At 46.0% G+C, this 19,032-nt stretch overlaps 1 protein-coding gene across 4 annotated transcripts in view; it reads right to left on the reverse strand.

Annotated features, from left to right (window-relative positions):
* sif (guanine nucleotide exchange factor still life) overlaps positions 1-19,032 on the reverse strand; it is a 273,472-nt gene that overhangs the window by 158,469 nt on the left and 95,971 nt on the right. For all 4 annotated transcript variants that reach the window (XM_075895490.1, XM_075895489.1, XM_075895491.1 and 1 more), the window contains exons 3-7: positions 12,613-12,794; positions 8,003-8,121; positions 6,680-6,745; positions 4,627-4,805; positions 2,351-2,601 (exon numbers count right to left, since the gene is read on the reverse strand). In XM_075895490.1, coding sequence (XP_075751605.1) covers positions 2,351-2,601; positions 4,627-4,805; positions 6,680-6,745; positions 8,003-8,121; positions 12,613-12,794 — 797 coding nt within the window. The remainder of the gene's footprint in view (positions 1-2,350; positions 2,602-4,626; positions 4,806-6,679; positions 6,746-8,002; positions 8,122-12,612; positions 12,795-19,032) is intronic.

Genomic DNA, 19,032 nt, shown 5'->3' on the forward strand with positions numbered 1-19,032 from the left:
AGCATGCATATATAGGATCTAGTATTTTGTTCATTTTTGAATGATTCGTGGAGCACGAAATACGAGACAAAATAAAAAAAGCACATGCAGGAGCGCCGTGTGCTTTTTTGTTTTCCATCCCTTATTTCCCTCTCTACAAACTATTTCAAAATGAATTATGACCAACAAGCCCAGCTCGTTGTTTTGTTATTCTGTTTTGCATATTGTTTTCTGAAATATTGTTATTGTTCTTTCACATCTAAAGTATGTTTTTGTTTGTCATTCTAGCTCTTTCATATTGTTTTGTGTTAAAAATTGACAAGGTTGCCCTGCTGGAATACTTGTGACAGTATATCGTTGTTTGTCCTATTTTTCATTTGGTACAAGCTTATCATAATGTCATGTGTAAGTGCTGCAATAAAATTTTGCTGTGAAACCAAAGTTTGAATGTTAACATCATTTTTGTTCAAAATGTTTCAGGTAAATAAATATCTCAACATCTAAATTAGATATTTTAGCGCATTTTTTTCTCAAAATTAAACGTCCAAACAATGTATCCAACATCCGGCATTGGCGTTCATGCAACGCCCTTTCAGCGTAAAAACGTGTAAAAGTACATTTGTAATTTCACGCATAAGGCTGCACAAGTCGGCTTTGCCGCTGTGCTCAATCGCATAATGGCGGAGCACAGTTGCAGCATTCAGAATTGTCAGTTTAAAAAGAGAAATAGAAATAATTTTCGGTAAATAGTGCAGAATATACTGAAGCTAGGTGCACTGGCTCTGCTAAAACTATAATATGAGGCCAGAAAATGAGCAGAAAATGGAAAGCGCGGGTATTCTTACGTAACATTTATTTATAACTGCGCGCTGATCAACAGAAAGTGAACCCCTCTCTCAAATAAACGGCAAGTGTGAACCATTACACGCTTGTTCGGCCATAAAGTTCAGCCTTACGTGGCACTGTGGGTCAAACACAATGTTACGAACGTTACGGGTAACGTAATCTAACTTAACTTGGGCCACATTGCTTCGAAAGTGGCTGTAAAAAGGCGGAGCGCTGGTAGAGCGTAGAGCCACGTGACTAGGGACTTCTCACTCGAAATTTTCTAGGGAAAGCACAAAAAAGAATTATGGCAACTTGGGCGTGTTTTGGTGGCTTGTTAGTCCCTCCGGTAGCTCCAAAAGCGCACAAATGTAATTTGCGGCAATGCATTGGTGGCGCCATCCATGGGCTTTATGACAAAATGAGGCACGCGCTCCGTTTCTCTTGAACCGTGCAGAGGTGGATTGTGTGGGCATCCCCGTACCATGTGGTACAGGGTGGCTGTCCTAGTAACGCAGAACCTGCACTGTGGTGCGTATGTGTCAGGGTCTATCTAGGACTCTATGTACGGACTGGGGTAAGACAAGGTCTGCAGGCGACGCCACACTACCCGAGATTCTCTACTGGGGCTTTGGCCCCGGGGGCGGAAGTTTCCGTCTTTCGAGTCTTTGATGTTCTAGAATATCTGTCCATGTTAAAAGTGGCTCCATACGCATAGCCGAGGGTGGGGCACAACGTTGTTGAGTGGGAGGCAGCTCTGTCCAGCTAGGATCCGAAGACCCAAGTGGCCCTCGTGAGACGAGCGAGGACAGCGGTCCGTGTCAATGGGATCCCGAACTAAAGATCCCACTCACCGACATTGCTTCCTCGGATCACAAATAAACGTTTTATTCTCTCTCTCTTTTAAAGCGTGCGCTGTCGCCCTAACACGACAGATGACGCCACGAAACAATTTTTTCTCTATAGGAGTTTTTTTTTAATTGGTACTGTCGTGTGTGGCGAGAGTCTTGGATTAATTCTGGACAAAGCTGATATACCATTTCATATAAGCATAGCAGTCATGAAAGCTCATTAAAACTTACCCACCACAAAACACTACACGTGTAAGCTCCATTTCTGAATGTTTCTGAAGTGCCGTAGCTTTGCCAGTGCTGTGCGCGTGCTCGCAGGTGGTCATCTTGCGTTGCGCCAATACGGTCCAATTATTTTCAGCTTCGCTAGTGTTGCAGCCCTGTATTCTATCTCGTTTTCTCCCTTTATCTATGGTTTAACCAACAGCGACGGTGTAAACCTTCGAGTACAGAGATTGAAGATGCAGATGACTTTATAAACAAAAAGCTTATCAGCTTCGCAGTAAATATCGCGTACCGTAACACCGGCAATATAGCCGGAATGTTCGCGGGAGATGCCTTTACCTTGCAGTGGACGTTATCAGGCCGATAACAATGATAGTTCAAACCGAACAGAGGGCAGATAGTTTGAGTGAGACGTACGGGATCTTCGTTATACGGGTGATTTCGTTGTATATGAGATATAAGGCACTCACAGGCGGCGGCGGCAGCTCTGCGGCGGTGCGAAGAAACCGACGAGCCGCTTGTGGTGGCCCTGGACGTCGTCGCTGCTCCGTGTACACTCGCGGCCGTCGTGCTGCTCGAGGCCGCGTCCTGCTGTTGCTGTTGTTGCTGCTGCTGCTTCGAGGACGCGGTGAGGGCTGCGGCCACAGCCTGGGCCCGGGCTGTGGCCCGCGCCGAGGCCTGGCTGCTGCTCGTGCCAGATCGGGTGTGCTCTAGGCCTTGCCTGCGGCGACAAACGCGCGGCGTCAAGTCAAAAGCCTATCGTGCTCATCTGACAAGTTTTAGCGTGAAGCTGTTATACGATAGGCAGCATATTCTGCGATAAACAGGGCGCCAGCGAGTACACAAAAATATAGGTGTACACAGATAGCTTCATGCAAGTGTACCGGTCAAATGCGTATTTGTAGCAGCAGTTTTCTATCAGCTAACGCTCCCCCTATTTTGGGCGTACCAGTGATCGGGCGTTTCGAATGGAAATCTGATCTTTTATCGAGGCCAGCTGTCATTTCTCGTTGCCACGTGCCATTGTTCCATTTCAATGTTGCGTTTGATTGTTTTAACAATGGCACTTCTTCTCGCCTGTAACAGAAGTGTTATACGCTGCTAAGCACGTGGGGGAAGATCCTATACACGGCATTGAGGAAAGGGTGAAGTTAGCAGAGAGCATTGCACAACGCACAAACGGACGGACGGACGGATGGACGGGTGGATTGGACTGGACTGGAGTGGACGGACGGACGGACGGACGGATGGATGGATGGATGGATGGATGGATGGATGGATGGATGGATGGATGGATGGATGGATGGATGGATGGATGGATGGATGGATGGATGGATGGATGGATGGATGGATGGATGGATGGATGGATGGATGGATGGATGGATGGATGGATGGATGGATGGATGGATGGATGGATGGATGGATGGATGGATGGATGGATGGATGGATGGATGGATGGATGGATGGATGGATGGATGGATGGATGGATGGATGGATGGATGGATGGATGGATGGATGGATGGATGGATGGATGGATGGATGGATGGATGGATGGATGGATTTCTCTCCGCTTATTTAAGTGCATGATGGATAGGTGTGGTGAATTAACCTCACGTTCGCTTTGCATTTACCGAGTACCACCGCTATGTACTCTGCGCTAATGGCAGCGCAACCAATGAAACGTCCACACAGACTATATGTCGTCTGCTTTAGGCGATTGACAAGTGGTTATTCCAACAGAGACCATGTTTACAGCACAAACAACCAAGCAACACGAAGTACTGAACACACAACTACGTTAGAACCATAAACGACCCCTTTATTTTGGTATCAAATGATTTGGACAAGGAGATAATCTTTGGAGCACCATCTGTACTCAACTACGGAGAGCAGTATGCGTTCCCAGTAACAATTGAAACGCCACCACAGGCTGTTTCCTCAGCACCCGACGAAGGTTTCATGTGTTATGAGAGTATTAAGATGTCCTGGTTGCATTTCATCGTAGTGGGAAATTTCTCCTGTGCGTTGTTGAACAATAAAATAATAAAAAAATCGCAGCGTGCGCGTTAACTAAAAGCCGAATTCTCCTGTCTCTCATTCCCCATTAGCAGCCATTGGCATGTACATTGAGCACTATCTGACAAAAAAGGGTTGCTACGTTATACTCGCTGGGCGTAACCTCCTTGGTTTTAGAAAGGTTTAGCGAGCGTTGGGCCGCAGTGCCATGAATACAGTGAACTAGTATATACCATGACCTCGAGGTGGTTAAAGGTGGGAAATAGACACGAAGCGCAAGCCGTAGGAAAGTGTGCGTGTGCCACCTTTCGTTTAGTCCTTGGAATGTCTGCTGGATGGCGGTGCTTCTATATGGGGAATATATGATGAAAAGATGCGAGATAGTGGTACTTGCTGTGTTGACTAGATGGACGAACGGACACACAGACAGATGCATGCACGGACGCACGGTTGGCTGCACGGACGGATGAACGCATTGACGAACGCAGAGGCGGAAGCATAGACGAACGCAGGGACGGACGCACGGATGGACGTGCGGACGCACGAACAGACGCACGCGCGGACGGTCACACAGACAGACGCATGGACGGACGGAAGCAAGAGCGAATGGACGGACGGATGCTTCGCCCCACTCTCCATCATTCACCCCGTAGATATGCTGCCATTTTTTTTTCGCTGCAATTTCACGCGCCACGTGCACTACAGTAGGACGCGTCGTCGTGTAGCGTACCTGGTGGACAGTTGCTGTGCGCGGGGCAGGGTGGCCGCTCCGCCCGTGTAGCGGACGCGACCGTTTCTCGCCCGGTGCAAGTTCTCGGCCGTCATGCAGGTGCACTGGAGCTCGGCGCGACCCCGCGATGGTGAGCTGGGAGTCGACTGGGGCTTTCGCTTGCTGTTCTTGGATTTCTGCTGCAAGGATTCAAGGTGCACACAGTCCATTGTGTCAGCCACGCAACTGGTCTCTCAAACGTTCAACAATCGGTACGCGTACTACAAGTCTATAATTAAACGTCTACACAATGTATTGAAAAAGGGCAACCACAAGTAAAGGAGTAAGGCAAGTAAAAACAAGCAGCTAAACGAGGCGAGTGTCTAGTTTACTTCATTGCGCATGAAGAAGCTGTATATTGCGAAACACTTCCGGTACACTTGCCTGTGCGACCTGTGCACATCTTAGTCAGACTCTAGAGAGAGAGAAAGAGAGAGAGAGACAGAGTACGTTTCACTCTAGGCCGAGTCCCTCTTTTCCGCGTACATGACAGCAATTTAGGTTCAACGACTCACCGACGAGATTATGATTTCCGGGGAGATTTCACGCGGTTTTTTTTTGTGAGTGGTTTACTATCCGCGTTAAATGAAGCCCGAACATCGGCAAGCCTTCGCGATAGTATAGTGCGCACCGTTCATTTATCACGGTGGACAATCACGCATATATACACAGAGCTGCCCAACAAGATGCACGCACCTGCTAATGGTGATAACTGTACGGTGTGCACTATACCACCGCAAAGGTTTATTGGTGCTCGCAATTCATTTGACGCGGATAGTACGTGGCGAGTGAGAGATCATGAAAATAGGCACATAACTCTCTTTTTCTCTCTCTCTCTCTTTTTTACAGGACAAGGCAAGCGCAGAACATAAAGTCGTAATCCTAACCATTTCCTCGTTTATCATTTATGGCGCCCCGGTTTCCTGTTATGTGCTTTTGTTCTCCACGCAAATCTTTCTAAGCTGTCACCCAAAATAACGAAATGAAATGGCTATAGCTACACAGAGTGTGACGTGTGCAGGCTAGAGTATTATAATTGAAACGTTGCTTGACATTCTGAAACGACACGCACAAGTTTGGCTAACTACTCCGCAGTTCTCGAAAGGACTGCGAAAGAAGTGGCTAAACATGAACCTTTTTTTTTTCGGAGCTGGTTTTCATGGCACTCCCTGTGCTCTGTTTTTTTTTTTTGGTACGCGTTACAGTATATGGCTGTCAACGACACTGAAAAAATATATTCATCACTTCAGTACTTACTGCGTGTTTAATGAATGAAAGACTTGGTACATCCCCAAATTGTACAAGGGACTACACTAGCCAAAACTGTCTTCGACATAATCCTGCATTCCGAAAAGGCACGCGTTTTTAAAGGGGCCCTGCAACGCTTTTTGAGCATGGTCAGAAAACTCTGCCGATCAGTAGAAGAGGCTCTCGGGAACACTCTAGCCAAATATTACAATGCAGCACGTGGCCTGGGATTCACAACAAATTCTTAAAGTCAGCTGAAAGTCGCCTTATCTTCTCTCTACATACGATCCTACTCAAACGACAATGGGTCACAAGCCCAAGTATCACCATTGGCTGGTTTGAGCTTGGCACACTCACGAGTAACTAAGGCTACTGTGGGAGGGACAGCTCAAGGTTATGCATGATGCGCACGTGACCTGTTTTTTTTTTTTTCGTTTTACCCATCTCAGCTTAGCATCCAGCGCTTTCGTGGGGACCGGCGAAGAGAAGAAAGCAATTGCAAGGTGCGAAATTCTTTGTAACTCCACTCGTACTGAAAGGATTCCAAAAAAAATAATTTTGCAGTAGCCTATTAATGAGGCGATAAGCTCCTTTACTGAATTCATTCCACGACTACTTGGAAGAGTTTTGCAGGGCCCCCTCCCCTTAAGGAAGAGCCGAGGTCGCGGTTCCACCCACATCGAAGTGACGTTGAACACTGCATGTGCTACATTTGCTATACAATTAGCAAAACATACGAAGTGACACAGCAAATAATTTGACATACCTTTGGTGGTTCTAGCTTTAGCGAATAGGATGAAGACGCTTTTCGTGAAAACTTGAAGGCGGGAGACTGCGAAAAAAAAAAATAGAGGCAAACAACTTCACAGAGTGTTGATAGCATCCGACCAACCGCAAACGCACACACCAACGCACAAACTGGTCGGTTTGCAAGGCCATTTAGTTAATCATCAAAAAAATTACTACAAAAAAAGTGGCATGCCTTTTTCACAACTAATACTTTTCAGCAGTTAGAAGCTAGCTATTACCACGTGGAAAATATTACGAGTCATTTGTTACCGGGAGTAAAAGGTCCACTAGTAAGCCTCATAGATGAATCTATAAAACAAAGTCCACCGATGTTTCGAGACCCTGGACTCGAGACCTTGAAATTCGTATTTTAGGAATTAAATCGTATAGCGATAACTCAATATACCGGACCTAGTGCGACACAAAAGCGAGTTTTTTTATGGCAATAATTAGCTCAGCAAACCAATCACCAGTTAATCAATTACCGGGCTTAATATGTCAGTTTTTTTTATAAATTCATTGTTTTCCTGCCAACTTTTCATCTTCATGACCATATATTAGGCCCGTAGCCAGGAATACTTTTCGTAGGGGGGTAGGGGAAGGGCACTTGCGGAATACTTTGACTATTTCAGAATAACACCTGTATTCATTATTTACTTTCATCAAAACACACCCCTCCATCAGAAATTCAGTATGAGTACAGGCCCCTACGGAAAGCGGCCCTTGGGCCTCGTGGAGTTAATGAGAAATTGCGGAAACTCGGAGTGCACGGGCATCTGATGCTGTCTAGATCAACACTACCACGTAAACAGAAAAGCACCTCATGATTTTTTGATTATCAGAAGAGGCCAACATGTCATAAAGCAAGTATCGGTAATTTTTTTCAGGCCAACGGCCAAGTTGCATGAAGCCTGCACAACGAGGGACTGGATGGCAAACAGGCAGAATGGGTGGGGGAGAGGTGACGGAGGGAGAGGGGCTCTTTGCACACAGGGCATTCATATACGGCGAACTGACAATAATTCGCGCTATACTAAATTAGACATCACGTTTCTTTCCAGTACGCGTGTCACACCGTTGCAATCAAATTGACGTCATACAAGTGAAAATCACATCTTAGTTCAAAACTGCCTTGTCAGCCTAAAAACGATGGGAACGTAAAGAAGTGAGGGTGGGGTTGACGTCAAGCTTTGGGCCGCATAACACTGCCTCGCAAACCGCAAGTCGCCGGTCCCAGTTACAGAGGTATAGAATAATGGGAGTACAAGGTGCCCAAAAAGAAAGCGGGACAAGCACGTACGCAGCATTCTCGGAACTGCTTGGCGTCCAGAGGCGAGGTGAAGTTGAGACCCCATGTGTCCCCGGTGTGCGAGTCCTTCCAATAGACAAAGCACTCGGACGCCTGGCCGAGCCGGGTGCCTGAAAAGATGAGAGACGCAGTGATCGGGAAAACAAAGTTACGACGCAAACAAAGCAAGGAAAATGAGAACGTATGTTATTAAATCTATTCTCGCAGTCATAGATGTTGTAAGACGATTCTAAATGGCACTGTCACTTCGCAGATTGCACCATGCATCCTATATATAGTTTACCTGGTGCAAACGTAAATACAAGTTGAGCCGCAATCTAGCGATGAGTGAGAAGTGAATGAGTGGAAATTGCGTTTGAATAGTTTCAACAGCCAACGTGAGCGAACACTAGCCAAATGCTCACCAACGTTAGCTAGTGTGCACAGCATGCGGGATGATACGGTTCGCAGATCTGAGGCAGAGAAGCCACCCACATGCGAGTACGCCTGAGGTCGCAATTTTTTTTTCTTGCACCTGCCCATGTCCGGTATTTCTGAGTCCTCGTCTTCATTTGCACACAGCAGTCTACCTTCATAGTTTTTCTTCTCTGAGCGAACAACTAAGAGACTTCAAGTATGCTTCGGGACTTCAGGTGTGGCTCTGCCACGAACTAAAAAGTCCCTTCTCCCTGATAAAAAAAAAAAAAATCGAGGAACTTCAGCACAAGCTACACCCATTTCGCGAGAGTGCTCGTTCTAATGGGAAATTGCGCAGCTGAACGCTCTGCCAAGTTTTACCAATACATTTGTTTTCCGTGCCACCTTCAATAGGTCATTTCATTGCTGCTTCCCGTTTCCTGTTGCATTCCACTTCCTGTTGCATCCCATTTCCTGCCGGTAGAAAAACTAAGCTAGCTGTGAATCCGCTCCACATTCACTTTGTTATAAAAGTGTCATATTTTTGTAGTGTCTGATCAAAACAAGACGACGCGTTCAGTTATAAAGCCACACTAAATCTACACCCTGCAGCATCTTTTGTTGTTATTGTCTTAACAACTTAATAGTTAGGCCCACATGGGAAAGCAGTCTCTATTAGAACAGTCAATTTCAAAACGCAAAAGTTTTTTTTACTGTTAATTGAATCCATAAATACATATGAATAAAGCGCGATCAAGGAGTGCAGAAAGTCTACCAGATGTGAACAAAAAACAAACAAACAAAGGAAACCAAACAAAACTGCGGTAGAATAGATGAAAGTGCAGGCACATTATAGTTCATGCGAAAGTCAAGCAGCACACTATTGCGAAACACATGAATGTAATTTTTCATTGAGTGTGCAATGTGCTTTCACCACACACGCAATACACGTACAATTAATGCAATGACACGATTAAAGAACTGTCAGTCCAAACAGTGAACGCTAAGGCAGACGCAAGCGAAAGCCCATGGTCTCGCGAGAAGCATATTAACGCGATATCATTAGAGAGCTCGTGTGGCAAAAATTCCGCCGTCGGCGTCGGCCCCGTTCGTAGAAAACGAGAAATCGTCCGTGAGCGGAAAATCTCATTACAGAGATCGCCGCAGGAGGCCGCTACTTGTCCACGCGTGAGCTCACGATGACACTGAAAAGCCGCGCATTCAAAGAAAAAAAAAAAGAAGTGCTCAAGGACACGAGGCGCGGGTGCCCTAGATTATTTGCCCCTGCAACCCTTCCCTGTTTAGCTTCCAGCGCTTTCGTCGGGACGAGAGAAAAAAAAAAGCAATTGCAGCATGCGACAAACCTTTGTAACTCCACTCGCATTGGACGCATTCTTAAATTTTTTGCGGCGCTGAATTCGTGAGGCAATTAGCTCTTCTAGTAAATTAACTCTGTGGTTACTTGAAAAAGGTGTTTCAGGACCCCTTTAAGAAGGTCTTTTTTCTCAGGTTTTAACAAAGGAGGTTTGCTTGTAGGTCACGCACACTCGTATTACCACGAGGATGGGCAGCGGAGAGCTTCGCCCTACTCGTCATCATTCACCTCGTGAATATGCTGTGATATTTTTTATCTGGTTTTAACCAATGAGGTTTCGTTGTAACATTGGTGGAAAGCCCGGAAATGAAATTCCGCATGGCTTATGAATACAAGCCACACATCGCAAGTATGATTCGCCGCATTCGCTTTGGTGTGGCCTTCACAAGACCTTATGACCATACCATAGGCTCTATGCACCAGTCCTAATTGTGAACAATGGTAAGTGCCAGAAACTCAAGAGCATGCATATTTTGTACCTGCCCAGCATACACACGTGAACGGCAGCAATTGATATCCTCTATTTGCAATGTTCATAGACTGTCGCGCCACCTAGCGGAATTCAGACCGTCCTCTCATGAATGATCAGTAGGCAGACGTTTCCAATGCTGCCTTGTTCGGCGATGCTAGCGGTAGTGTTAACGCGTTAGCAAGAAACGGACACAAACCACTTTGTACGTTTTGCACATCAGTGAATATACCGGACCCAGTGACACGATAAATCTGATTCGTTTTTGCGAGACGCGAATTTTTCGTGAGAATACGTGGCGATTCGCGCTTTGGATTATAGCCCGCAGAGTATACATATCAGCTTTGCGAGATTTTATGCAGCCGCTTTGGATAGTTAAATGTTAACGTCTGACCATTTCAGTTAAAACTCGCCTTATTTTACGTGCGTATATAGCATTCGCAGTGCTTTTGTAGTGCATGAATCCCATAACATTCATTGTACGCGAAAAGTAGCGCGAGCTCACAATTTTCGCTTTCTAACCTTGGGCTACACTGCACCGCTTGTTTTTTTTACGTTCGTTGATAGGTGGCAGCACACTGAAAGCGATTTCTTTCTTGCCAGCTATCGGAGCAAAATGATCTTCGCACCCCCCGATTAACGTGGTGAGTGACGCTGTGTGGGTGTTGTGCGTGGTGAATGACGCGTTGTTGATGCTATCGAAATCATTTGGCAGGGAGGATTCTTCAGATTACTGTCAGCAGTGATGTTCAAAGAAACCGACTTGACGTCGAGAATTTTTCACTGGACGTAGTTAGTTGTCAACGCGCTGATAGTGACAGCGACAATGAACGATCAGCTGCTAGCTCACGAGCAGAGAGTTGCACTTCACGGCCCGTCATGCGTTAATGTCTTTTCAAGCTCGTAAGTGACTTTGATTATATTTATTGTATAATATCCTTCTGGGAGCTCAAAATAAAAGCACACTTTTTCTTGTGCATTGAATGTATCCCAACTACTGTGGATATCACAAAGCGCCGCATGCCGCCAACACGCTCGAGCTCGACCAGCGAAGCGAAATGGTTAGAGCAATGAAATATGCAGTTACGGCTACACTCCACGCTAACTTCTCCTGCACTTCAATGGTGCTATCCGAACGACGTTGTTCGACAAATTTTCGCAATTTTGACGTTGCGAAAAGCATAGGCGTGTATTCGTTTCGATATCCTTTTTTCGATCGCGCTGATGAAACGTGCAAGATCCCAAGTGCAGGGTAGTGCGCACTGTTTGTCTGATCATGCCTGTGACAGAAGTGCTGCTTAATGGGAACTTAAATGCTTGTGTTCCGTTGAAGAAACAGCTACATGATGCTTACAGCGCAAGTAACAACGGCGTAATATGTTTGCAAACCATCGCTATGTTAAACATTCGTCCCTGTGCAGCCGCGACAGCGCGCTATTGGCTAGTGGCCTACTACTGCGGCAAATCTACCAGACAGGCTCGGCACGAATAATCCCGGAGTGCCGTTCAGTTAGTACGTGAAATATGGTTCGCGCAGTTTTCTGTAGCACGCACATGATTGCACAAAACATCGTTGATACATGGTAGATCAGCTGACACCACCACCCTTTGAACTGCGGCAAGAAATTGGGTAGCGAACATTCAGCAGCTCCTATCGGCTGGGAAAGTACTTCGGTTCATTATACATTCATTCGGCGATCAATAGCTCACGTGAAAGTGGCACGAGGAGCACGTTCGCGCGTCCTGTCTTTTCTTATGCGAGTTCACAGGTTGATCATCTTTTCGCCGCCATCTTGGATTGCCCGGCGCCCCACCAATAATTGATTGATTTTTGGGGCTTAACGTCCCAAAACCACCATATGATTATGAGAGACGCCGTAGTGGAGGGCTCCGGAAATTTCGACCACCTTGGGTTCTTTACCGTGCACCCAAATCTGAGCACACGGGCCTACAACATTTCCGCCTCCATCGGAAATGCAGCCACCACAGCCGGGATTCGATCCCGCGAACTACGGGTCAGCAGCCGAGTACCTTAGCCACTAGACCGCCGCGGCGGGGCAGCGCCCCACCAATAGGCCGTGGGCATTGCGATATGCATAGTAGGCCACTAACTGCTGAGGTTGTGTTGGATCCTTGGCACGATACCAACAGTGAAACGGTTTCCATAAGAGCGGCTTTTATAAAAGCCGCTGTACTGTATGGGCGTCTATATCACTATATTCTCTTCTTCCCCTGTCCTCTCCCCCAGCGTATAGTAGGAGGCCTGAGCACACTATCACTCTGCCTTTCTGTGAGTAAACCTCTCTCTTTCTTTTGGCAACAACCGAGTTAGTTGGAAGAAAGGACAGCGAAGCGACTGACCTGGCTGTACGAGCCTGACGTCGAGTATCTTGTCGACCTGCGAGTTGTAAGCGGTGATGTGGAAGACGCAGTCGGGCGAGTCCTGGACGCAGGTGATGTTGACGGGCACCAGGTCCTCGGACACCTGCTGCCACTTCACGGCGCCACCCTGGCCGCTCACGTGGAACACCTCGGCCCACAGCCTGCGAATTTGCATTGCAAAGGTTTTCACTATAGTTTTCTCTTCAAAAGCTGTCTATAGAGTAATTGCGAAATAAAAGTTGTCTGTCATGTACGCAACTCAAATGGACAAAACCTCTTTTTTCAATTTGTAAAACTAGAAAAGCGCTATTTTCGCTTTTTCTTTCAGGCTTCACCGGCTTTACAATGGAGGTCATCTTATATTTTGCGTGGCCAAACAACATAGGTTTGCCGTTCAAAAATCGCACCTTGAAGTTTTTGTCTCCGCGAGCTTCGCGCATGCTTCGAATTGCACGTGGGACGGCTTTCAGCTCTCCCATTGTACAGTACCAAGTCCTGTAAATCATTAACCACTTATTCTGAACACACAGCTGTCAAACGTTTGAGTGTGTGTTTATTGCGGTCCCTAATGCCTGGACACGGTTTCCAATAATTTGTTCTGTACACGATGGAGTAAATTTCTCTAAACAGTCACCTGTCATGGCGGGTTTGCGCGTGCTCTCCCAAAGTAGAGTACCAAGTTAATGCCCTAAATCGTTAACAATTTTTTTTCTAAACGCATGTCTGTCCTCGGCATTTTCAGGGTAACGGAACGGCTTTATGCTGTTCCATATTAGAGTACCTAGTACTCGTAAACCACTTTTTCTAGACACGTCTTTGTATTTGTCTCTTCAAAGTGGGGGCCAAGGGACGGCTTATTGCTCTCTCATAGTAGAGTACCAAGTACTCCAAATCATTAAACGCTTTTTCTAAATACACAAAGCGGTTATTTTCTCGCTGGTGTCCGAGCAACTTCATGAACTCGTTCACGGCGTAATTGCGTAACTTTTGTCGATGCGGTGTCATCAAGTGTGAGTCCCAAAGGACGGATTTGAAGTCTCCCATAGTAAAGTACCGAGTACTTTAAATCGTTAATTAATTTTTCTAAACAAAGCTCGTATTGTTGTACATCTCTCATAGTACACTGCATCATACTCTGAATCATCGAATATATTTTTTTTCTAAACACACTTTTCAAACGCCTGGGCGATTTCAGCCAAATCTGAGTCTACGGAGACTGCATGCATGCCCGATACTCTCCCATAGTGAGTGCACATCGTACTCTGAATCACCTAACATTTTTTCTATGAGTGACTTTTGAAAGGGGTAAAGGAACAAATAAGCGCAGTTCCGTTACTGCCTCTCTCAAAGGAGGGCACCTCCACAGTTCTGCGCAGAGGAGGGGGTAAGGAGGGATCAAAAAGGATGGCGAGGATGTATAGCGATAGGGAGAGGCACAGGGACAAAGACGCGCAGGGACAGCCACACACGGAAGTAAGGAGAAGATAGGAAAGATGAATACGGTCGCAGAAATCCGAGGACAGGGCACCACTCGGCGAGAGCTCCTGTCGGCGTCAGGAGGTGGCGTAGGGCGAGCCAGTCGGCTAGAGCGGCACTGTCGTCGGAGATCGCGGGGGCACCACCGGTCGGTACGAAATCCAGCGAGGGAGTCAACATTTTTTTCTAAACACATAACGTTATTGAGGTATAGCATGCAGACTGTAACCGCGACGGCTCACTGCTCTCCTACAGTGGGTATACAACCTAAGAATAAAAATAAAAATACAAATAAAAATACAACCACCACTCCCAACACTGCTGCTCACCAGCCATTATTCTCTGCAACGGAAATCACATGCTACGTGGTTTACGTTGCAAGTACAAGTACTTTTAAACGCGAAGCCTTTCTTAGCAAACTTCGGTGACCTTGAGCGTATCTATCTATCTATCTATCTATCTATCTATCTATCTATCTATCTATCTATCTATCTATCTATCTATCTATCTATCTATCTATCTATCTATCTATCTATCTATCTATCTATCTATCTATCTATCTATCTATCTATCTATCTATCTATCTATCTATCTATCTGTCTGTCTGTCTGTCTGTCTGTCTGTCTGTCTGTCTGTCTGTCTGTCTGTCTGTCTGTCTGTCTGTCTGTCTGTCTGTCTGTCTGTCTGTCTGTCTGTCTGTCTGTCTGTCTGTCTGTCTGTCTGTCTGTCTGTCTGTCTGTCCGTCTGTCTGTCCGTCTGTCTGTCTGTCTGTCTGTCTGTCTGTCTTTCTTTCTATCTATCTATCTATCTATCTATCTATCTATCTATCTATCTATCTATCTATCTAGCCACCTAAGACTTTTAGCTCTGCTGTCCGGTTCCATAATGGTATCGATACCCAACTTGGTATGGCATCATATGGCGAGCATATTTGGCTAGTCAAAACATGAAAATCATGACATGTATTTCATGAATTTCATGATTTACAATTCATGGTCCTGCTGCCTTTGCGGTGGTTTCGTTGACATGACATGTTCCAAAACCGGTATGGTACGGCATGGTATGGTGCGGCGATGGCGTAGTGGTTAGAGAATCCGCCTCGCATGCAAAAGGTCCGTCGTTCAAATCCCGGTGCCGTGCAGTTCCCAAACAGAAAAAAAAAATCCGCGCGGTGATGGAACTGCATTAAGAGGCCTGGTGTGCGGACTCCCCGCGGTAACCACCGCCGGGAACGCACTCCCTCACCAGAGAAGGATTGACCACCCTAGTGCAGTATCTGGCCACTACCTCCCACATGCATACGTCAAATAACTCACGGCCCTCAGTCCCCAGCAGCTGCGAAGCAACTAACCACGGCGGCGGTAAGATCTGCAACGCAGCAGAGGGCGCTAAGAATCTCTGGATCCGGATAGGCCGCCGTTGGAACCTGAACTTGGCAACGTTTACCACTAGAACCTTATCTATTGAGGGAAGTCTAGCTGTGCTCTTCGAGGAGCTAGAGGGCGTTAAATGGGATATAATAGGACTCAGTGAGGTTAGGAGGACAGATGAGGCCTATACGGTGCTACAGAATGACCACGTCCTTTGCTATCGGGGCTTGGCAAACAGAAGAGAACTGGGAGTGGGGCTCCTAATTCACAGAAACATAGCTGGTAACATAGAGGAACACTATAGCATTAATGAAAGGGTGGTAGGTATTGTAATTGAACTCAATAAAAGATACAAGATGAAGGTGGTACAGGCTTACGCGCCTACATCCAGCCATGAGGACGCTTCAGTTGAAAGCTTCTATGAAGACGTGGAATCGGCAAGGACTTAGGTAAAAACACAGTATACTATAGTCATGGGAGACTTTACTGCAAAGGAAGAGAAGAAGCAGGCTGGAGACCAGGCAGTAGGAGATTATGGCATCGTTACTAGAAACGCCCAAGAAGAGCTACCAGTAGAATTCGCAGAACGCAATAATTTACGGAGTTTGAATACCTTCTACCGAAAGCGAGGAAACCGCAAGTGGACATGAGGAGCCCTCATGGCGAAAATAAGAACGAAATAAACTTCATAATGAGTGCACACCCAGACATCGTGCAGGATGTAAAAGTGGTTGGCAAGGCACGATGCAGTGACCATAGAATGGTACGGTCTCGGATTCGCCTAGACTTGAAGAAGGAACGACATAAACTGACACGCAAAAAGCCAGTCAATGAGCTAGCACTGAGAGGGAAAGTACAGTAATTCAGAGTGTCGTTTCAGAACAGGTACTCGGCCCTTAGTGAGGAAACCAACCTTAGCGTAGGTACAATGAATGATAATCTGACGAGTATCATTACGGAGTGTGCAGTAAAAGTTGAAGGCAGGGTAGGTAGACAGGACACTGGCAAGCTTTCCCAGAAAACGAAGAATTTCATTAAAAAGCGTCAAATCATGAAAGTCTCAAGTACAACAGACAAAATAAAACTGGCAGAGCTTTCGAAGTTAATTAAAAGGCGTAAGCTATGCTATGTAAGAAGATATAACAAGGAAAGAATTGAACACGCTCTGAAAAACGGAGGAAGCGTCAAAGCAGTGAAGAGGAAACTTGGGATAGGCAAAACTCGGATGTATGCACTAAGGGGCAAAGTAGGCAAAATAACTACCAATATGGATAGGATAGTTAAAATAGCGGAGGAGTTTTACAGAGATCTGTATACAGTAGCAGGGACAACCACGACCTTAATACTACAAGAACTAGCAGTAACCAAGATGACATCCCACCAGTAATGATAGAAGAAGTCAGAAAAGCTTTGGAGAGCATGCAAAGAGGCAAAGCTGCTAGTGAGGATCAGGTAACATGACATCTGCTGAAAGATGGAGGACAGATTGTGTTAGAAAAACTAGCCACCCTGTTTACGAGGTGTGTCCTGACGCTGAGAGTACCAGAGTCTTGGAAGAATGCTAACATCATCTTAATACATAAGAAAGGAGATCACAAGGACTTGAAGAATTACAGGCCGATCAGCTTGCTCTCTGTAGTTTACAGAATATTTACAAAGGCAATTGCTAACAGAGTAAAGAAAACATTAGAATTCAATCAACCAAAGGAACAAGCAGGATTTCGAACAGGCTACTCAACAATCGACCACATTCATACTATCAATCAAATAATAGAGAAATGCTCAGAATATAACCAACCACTATACATAGCCTTCATAGATTACGAGAAGGCATTTGATTCAGTAGAAATATCAGCCGTCATGTAGGCAATGCGGAATCAGGGCGTCGATAAAGTACATATAAATATTCTCGAAGAAATCTGCAGGGGATCAACTGCTACCATAGTACTTCATAAAGAAAGCAGCAGAATACCAATCATGAAGGGTGTAAGGCAGGGGACACAATCTTCCCAATGCTATTTACCGCGTGCTTACAAGAGGTTTTCAGAAGCTTAGAATGGGAACAGTTAGGGATAAGAGTTAATAAAGAGTACCTTAGTAACCTGCGCTTCGCCGATGACATTGCATTGCGGAGTAACTCAGGGGACGAATTGAAACTCATGATTACGGAGTTAGACAAGGAGAGCAGAAAGGTGGGTCTTAAAATGAATCTGCGGAAAACGAAACTAGTGTACAAAAACCTCGGAAAAGAGCAGCGCTTCGAAATAGGTGATAGTGCACTTCAAGTGGTAAAAGACTGTGTTTACTTTGCGCAGGTATTAACCGCGGAGCCGAACCACGAGATTGAGGTAACTAGAGAAATAAGAATGGGGTGGAGCACATTTGGCAAGCACTCTCAAATTATGACAGGTAGATTGCCACTATCCCTCAAGAGGAAGGTATATAACAGCTGTATCTTGCCGGTACTTAGCTACGGAGCAGAAACCTGCAGGCTTACAAAGAGGGTTCAGCTTAAATTGAGGACGACGCAGCGAGCAATGGAAAGAAAAATGGTAGGTGTAATTTTAAGAGACAAGAAAAGAGCAGAGTGGGTTAGGGAACAAACGGGGGTTAAGGATATCATAGTTGAAATCAAGAAGAGGAAATGGACATGGGCCGGGCATGTAGCGCGTGGAGAGGACAACCGCTGGTCATTAAGGGTAACTAACTGGATTTCCAGAGAAGACAAGCGGGTTAGGTGGAGAAAGAAGGTTAGGTGGGCAGGTGAGATTAAGAAGTTTGCGCGTATAAATTGGCAGCAGCAAGCACAGGACCGGGTTGACTGGTGGAACATGGGAGAGGCCTTTGTCCTGTAGTGGACGTAGTCAGGGTGATGATGATGATGATGATGACATGATATGACATGGCGGTATGGTATGGTAAGGTATTACATGGCGAACACAAGCGACAGACCCTAACATAAAAATCATGACATGCGTGTTTTTTAACAACATGACTACATGCTACGCTCATGATGCGCTCGCGGCCGTTTCGCTAGCTTCACATGTACCAAATTCGGTATTACATGATGCGAACGCACGACACACGTAAATGACACATCCAAACATGACAATCATGGTATGCGTGTCATGTGACATTATGGGTACTTGCCACACTCATGATGCGCTCACGGCTGTTTCACAATCTTCACATATACCAAATTTCGTACTACGTGCTTTCAATGGATGATGAAGGTATGTGACTGGTGCAAACGTGATAATCATGAAGTGCGTGTTATGTGAGAACATGACTACATGCCACAGTCAAGGCGTTAATACATTTAGGCGTTAATTTCGTCGCGTCATGCCGACATTGCCACGCTAGGCGGCGGTCCTGCCATATACTCGCAGGTGCGCGCCGCGCTGCGTTGCTTTGACGCATGCGCGTTTCAGCGCGTCCAGCGTCCCTCCGTCATGAAAAGAGGGAGAAGCAGTGTTGTCTGGGTAACGGATCGGCACAAAATGAAGTATGTCGCATTTCGTGCAAGTTGCCGTCGGGCCACGCCGACGGACGC

Source organism: Rhipicephalus microplus, chromosome 5 (assembly GCF_043290135.1).
Source record: "Rhipicephalus microplus isolate Deutch F79 chromosome 5, USDA_Rmic, whole genome shotgun sequence".
In the NCBI taxonomy this organism is placed as follows: Eukaryota; Metazoa; Arthropoda; class Arachnida; order Ixodida; family Ixodidae; genus Rhipicephalus; species Rhipicephalus microplus.